This window comes from Emiliania huxleyi, assembly GCF_000372725.1.
Source record: "Emiliania huxleyi CCMP1516 chromosome Unknown EMIHUscaffold_14, whole genome shotgun sequence".
Lineage (NCBI taxonomy): Eukaryota > Haptophyta > Isochrysidales > Noelaerhabdaceae > Emiliania > Emiliania huxleyi.
The window spans coordinates 902,275-907,749 of NW_005201192.1; the positions used below are offsets into that span (position 1 = coordinate 902,275).

At 67.9% G+C, this 5,475-nt stretch overlaps 1 protein-coding gene across 1 annotated transcript; it reads right to left on the reverse strand.

The window, feature by feature from the left end:
• Positions 1-1,191: 1,191 nt before the first annotated feature.
• Positions 1,192-3,045, reverse strand: EMIHUDRAFT_201677 (hypothetical protein; the record flags this gene model as incomplete). Its single annotated transcript, XM_005787904.1, has 8 exons — positions 1,192-1,227; positions 1,378-1,446; positions 1,534-1,593; positions 1,700-1,753; positions 1,904-1,968; positions 2,138-2,333; positions 2,405-2,430; positions 3,009-3,045. The coding sequence occupies 8 exons, from the start codon at positions 3,043-3,045 to the stop codon at positions 1,192-1,194; spliced, it is 543 nt and encodes a 180-aa protein (XP_005787961.1).
• Between the last annotated feature and the right edge of the window lie 2,430 nt (positions 3,046-5,475).

Consider the following 5,475-nt stretch of genomic DNA (forward strand, 5'->3'; position numbering starts at 1 on the left):
CCGCCGGGGGAGGAAGAGGCCGCGGCCCCGGCAAGGCGGCCGCAGCCCCGGCCAAGGTTCCGGCGGGCCGCGGCCGCGGTCGCGCCCGTGGCCGCGCCGCCTCCTCCGGCCGCGCCGGCGGCAGGCAGGCTACGCTCAACATGTCGGGCGGCGGCGGCGCCGACTCGGACGACGACGACGACACGCTCTTCGATGAGCCAGCCAAGCCCGCGGGGCCGGCGGCGGGCAAGAAGCGGGCTGCGCCGAAGCGCAAGGCAGCGGCCGCCCCTCCGCGCTACGCCGGCGCCGACGACGACGACGTGAGCGAGGCGCGGAGTCCCCGCCGCACTCCCCCGCTCCCTCTCCCACCAGCCAGCCCGCCCCCCCCCCCCCCCCCCGCCCCACCTCACCCCACGCTCCGCCCCACTCGCAGGATGACGACGACGCGTCGGTCGCGGCGAGCAGCAAGCGCTCCTTTGCGAGCAAGCGCCGAATGAAGTAAGGTCTGCCGCGACTGCGCTCAACGGCCGGGAGCTGTGACCACCCTTCCTTTCCCGCCGACGCGTGAGGACGGGTCTGGACGTGGGATGCCACAACATGTACATGTGGCTCCAATACCTGTACGTACACGGCCATCGCATCGGCCGTTTTGGTCGCGTGTCGCCCGGAGCCTCTGCTGTACTCCGCTCCCGCGTGACAGTTCACTGTCCGCGCCCTTGTTTTTTTCTGACATCCCGACTGTGTACCGACCGACTCCTACAGTATGTACTCGGGTCTCAAGATACTGTTGTTGCACAGGAGTGAGTGTGTGACTTAGAAGCTAAGACCTAAGTAACTTACTTTATCTATTATCTTTTTGTTTATAATTGTTCATCTGGAAGTAAAAGGTAAACTGAAAACTCGAAGCAGGTCATGCAAAACGGGCCCTGAGTGTCACCGAAACGCGTACACCGGCACATTGTCGGCCGATGCGCGGCTCGCCGCCCACCCCACGCGGTCCCTAGGTGTTATATAGCATAAACACCGTCCGTGCAGGGCTCCTAGGCCATCACTGGGTCCACAGTGGACGGACACACAGCCTCAGCCGGCCCGGCGGGCTCCCGACCAGAGCCCGTCCGGAGGCCACAAACGGACACTCTACCGACCTTTACACCCCTATACAATCCACTCCGACTAGCATACGGTGTCGTCCCGACCGCCCTGCGGCCCCAGCTACCAGCTGGCGCCGCTCGGCCCGGCTGGAGGCGCCTGGGACGCCCAAAATCGCGGAGCCGGCGACGTCCTCCGGCCAGCAGCCGGATCGGGCGTCCGACCCGCCCCCTCGGCGACCCGAGATGGTCTCCCCGACCCCCGAGGCTTGGCGCACCGCGGGAGGGGGGCAGCCCAGCCACCCTGCACCGCCCAGGCCACCCTCTGCGAGCCCAGGCGCGCCGTAGAGAGTGCCGACGCGATGTCGACGATTTTGGCCTGCGAGACGGGGGCGAGGAGCGGTGTGAGGGCGCCATGTGCCCGGGCGACGGGCTAAGGGGCCGCTACACGGGCCGCAGAGCTCACCAGCGCCGGCACGGTGGCGCTGGTAGCGATGGTGCTGCTTGTGGCCGCCTTTGTCAGTACCTGACCGAGGGCTGACTCGCGACGGCAACGGGGCGGCGAGCCGGGTGGCGGGGTGCGGGGAGGAAGGAGGGGACGCGCCACGAGAGGGAGGGAGGGGCGCTCTCACGTCTGGCTGGCCCGCCCCGGCCCCCACGGGGTCGGGATGGTCGATGATGCTGCTCTAGGCGGTCGTCCCGGGTCGCCAGACCGGTCCTGCGGCGGAGTAGGAGTGTGAGGGGCAGGGGCACGGCCGTGCGGCGGAGGGGACTCGCATCGCGCAGCTCGCAGCAGCCCGAGAGGGCCCGAGCCCGGCCAGAGAGTTGCCCACCACTCGGGCCAAAGAGACAGCCTCGCTGGAGCTGCGCCCCGCGGCCATTTTGTACGCCCGATGCACGCCTGACCCGGGAGGGGGGGGGGTGGTCAGAGAGACGCGGCGGGCCGGGGAGAGCGGGGACGCGCGCGCCTTCGAATACTCACTCGTGGCGCCGGCCGGCTCGCAGGGGCCGCCAGCGCCGCTACGGAGGCGCTGCCCGCCGGGAAGGTGCTCGGGAGGGGCGCTGGTCACTCCTTGGCGGCGCCTGCGGCCGGAGGGACGTGGGCTTCGGCGTGGCGAGCAGCGCGGGCGAGAGAGGGACGGCGCGCGGCTCCCAAACGAGCCGCACGGGCTTCGTCTGGGCCGCCGAGGCCAGCTCCTTGGTCGCGGCGGCGGGCGTGATGGCGAGGTGGGCCGAGGCAAGCGTTGAACGTGCCGCCTTGCGCCCCTGAGGAGGGACGTGCGTGCGTGGGGTGCCACGGGCGGGGGGGGGAGCGGTGAGAGGAGAGCGGTGGGCACCCCCACGAGGGCTGCGCGGACGCCGCCTGCCCCCCCGACCCCGCCACTGACGGTGTGGGGGCGGCACGGTCGAGGGCACTGGCCGAGCGGGCCGTCCGAGTCGCCAGAGCGGTGCTCTGCCGGCCGGCGGACGCGCCCGAGAGTGGCCCGATAGGGCTCAAATTACGGAGCCGCTCCCCGGCCGTCCCGGGCGCCTGTCACGCGGGCCGATGGCCCAGCCGTCCTGTGAGTGGCTGGAGCAAAGGGGGGAGAGCTCAGGAGGGCGACGGGGCAGGGAAGGTGGCGGTGATGCGGTGCGGCGGGGTCTACTCGGCGGCGTGTAGAGAGGAGGTGCTAAAAGGCGACTATAAAGAGGCGTCTACGGGTCGTATGGTGCGCCACGACGGCGGGAGAGCTCTCTCCCGCCGCCCCGCGGGCCGCCCCGAGGGGCCTCGCAGCCCATGCCCTCAGGCGCCGCTGTCGCGGGCAGAAGGGCCGCCGTGAAGGTGTCTCGGCCGCCATCTAGAGGGAGCCGACCGGTCGGGTAGGGGAGGCAAGCGCGAGCGGGTGGAGGGCAGCCTCGACCCACCTACGGCGTTGTCGTGTTGGAGGGTGTGTGGGCGACCTTCCATTGAGTCAGAAGCGTCGCCGCGCGCCGCCATCGCCCGCCGTGTGCTTCTTTGCCGGTGAGCGCGCGACGCAGGCACCTATCGTCAGAGGGGGGGAGGGTGAAACGCGAGCGTTTCGTCGACCTAGGAGCCGCGGCAAGCGGCATGTAGCCCACTGATAGCCCCGACCCAGGCCTCGTAGCTTCAGATCCCGAGCGCCGGGTCGAGATAGCCGTCGCGAGACCTAAACTCGAAAATAAAATGGTGAGTTCGCCGACTCGAGTACGGTGCCTAGTTTCAAACCATGCTGCGGGGTCGCAAAAGCGCGTATGCATTTTTGCACTTTCCGCATCCATAGCGGCCCGGCCACCGCTGACCGGTGGTCGACGGCTGTCGCGGAGCCCGACAGCCGCGACAGCGGCGGCCGGGCCAAGGAGGCGGCCGAGAGGGTGCTGCTCGTCGAGCCAGCGGCTGCCGCTGGCGACGAGGGGGGTCCGGACCCGCGTTTGGGGGCGGGTGGTGCACCGGCTCGATGCCGGGCGAGCGCAGCGCCCTCCAGTCGGAGCGGCTCGGGCGAGCTAGGCGGTGGCGCTATGGGCGTTTAGAGGGGCGCCCATCGCTTCTCGCAGCTCTGCAACGCTGACTTTGGGGTTTCGACGATACGCTCGCGAATATTTCTCAGATTTATTTTGCATGACCTGTAGAGTTATCTGAAGCACCACGAGAACAGAGCTGCTCTCTGGTCCCCTAACCTCCGTCCTCCCGTTCACGCACGTGTGACGCAGCGGCCTGGTCGTCGTGGAGCAGAGACTGCGGTCGGGTGCCCAGTCTGCCCAACGCTGCTGCCTCCATCACCGCCTGCCGCTCGGCGCGCTCCTCCTCCGTGTCCGAGAAGGAGCAGCCGACGCCAAACTTGTTGAAGCTCCCGCCGGCGTGGCGCAAGGCAGCACTCGGCTCTCGCTGGAAGCGCTCCCACGCCGCCTGCAGCTCGAGAAACGCAGGCTCCGGGAGGCCCGAGCGGCCGCCTGCAGCGTGTGGCTGGGCGTGGTCCGGGTGCAGCTCTTTAATCCGCTCGTAGTATCGCCGCTTGACGGTGTCTGCGCTCGCGGCGCGTGCGAGGCCGAGGAGCTTCCGCAGCTTGGAAGCCGCGTTGCTCATGCGGCAGCAGCAGTGCGGTTCGTGCCTGCAGTGCGTGCAATGGTTTATCCCACGCCACAAACCCTGAGTGCGCCGACCTGGCGCTGAAGCTCAAGGCGCACTAGTTTCACTCGGATTCACTCCTATGCACCTTCGGTGAGGGTACATTGGCGCGTAAAAGGAGAGTCACGGAATCGCGCGCGCCTCCACCAGGAAGGGCTACGCAGTATCCCTGACATCCCCTGGGATCCTGCCACTGAAGGCGGAGGGTTGGGACTCAAACGGCTTGGGTTGCTACAGGTACGGAGGGGACCTCAACGTCCTGTAGCCGCCCGCGGCGCCGTAAGGGATCGCACCTCGGACCAGATAGAGAGAACCACACCCCAAAGCCACCAGAGAGTAGGCAGGATAGGGTGGGTGGGGAGAAGAAAGAACTGATGCAGCCGAAGGGCTGGCGCAGTAGGAAGGAGAGCCTGGCGCGGCCAAGGACGAGGAGCGGCGTCATGGCCAGGTGAGCAGGAGAGAGCAGCGGAAGCCGCGCTCATCAGAGCAGCGAGCGGCGGGAGCGCCCGACACGCACGGAAGTTCAAACTTCCGTAAAAGATGAAGTAAAAGATGTCCACGGAGAGTCCGTGAAGGACGCAGAGGCAGAAGAAGAGGTAGGAGAGGAGAGGGTGAGTCTCCTGCGGGAAACTAGTGGCCTATCACGAGTTAGGGCCCCTACCCCAATCGTTATCGGCGGACTAGTTTCACTCGGATTCACTCCTATGCACCTTCGGTGAGGGTACATTGGCGCGTAAAAGGAGAGTCACGGAATCGCGCGCGCCTCCACCAGGAAGGGCTACGCAGTATCCCTGACATCCCAACGCGCAGTGGAGGAGGAGCGAGGGCAGGTGGCCCGGAAAGCCCAATGAACCCCACAGAAGGGGCAACTGGCCGTGGCATGGAGCCACAGAGGCGACAGCCAAATCACGAGAGGGGTGAGGCCGGTCGCCGAGCGTCCAGAGGCCGCCGGGAATCGAGCCACCACCGTCAAGGCGGCGAGGGAGAAAACACCACCCCACACCGCCGTCGAGGCGGCGAGGGAGAAGCCTAGAGAAAGGCGGAGGCAGGAGCCGAGGGAGCCACCGACTCGGGTCTCCAGGTGGACGAGGCCGCTGTGGCAGGGCCGAGGCGACCGCAGAGCATCGCAGGCAAGCAGATGAGGCCATCGCCCATCGTGCACTGCTGCCAAGGACAGTCGCCAGCAACAGCAACAATGGCGCAGACGCACAGATCCTGCACGGAGAAGAAAGAACTGATGCAGCCGAAGGGCTGGCGCAGTAGGAAGGAGAGCCTGGCGCGGCC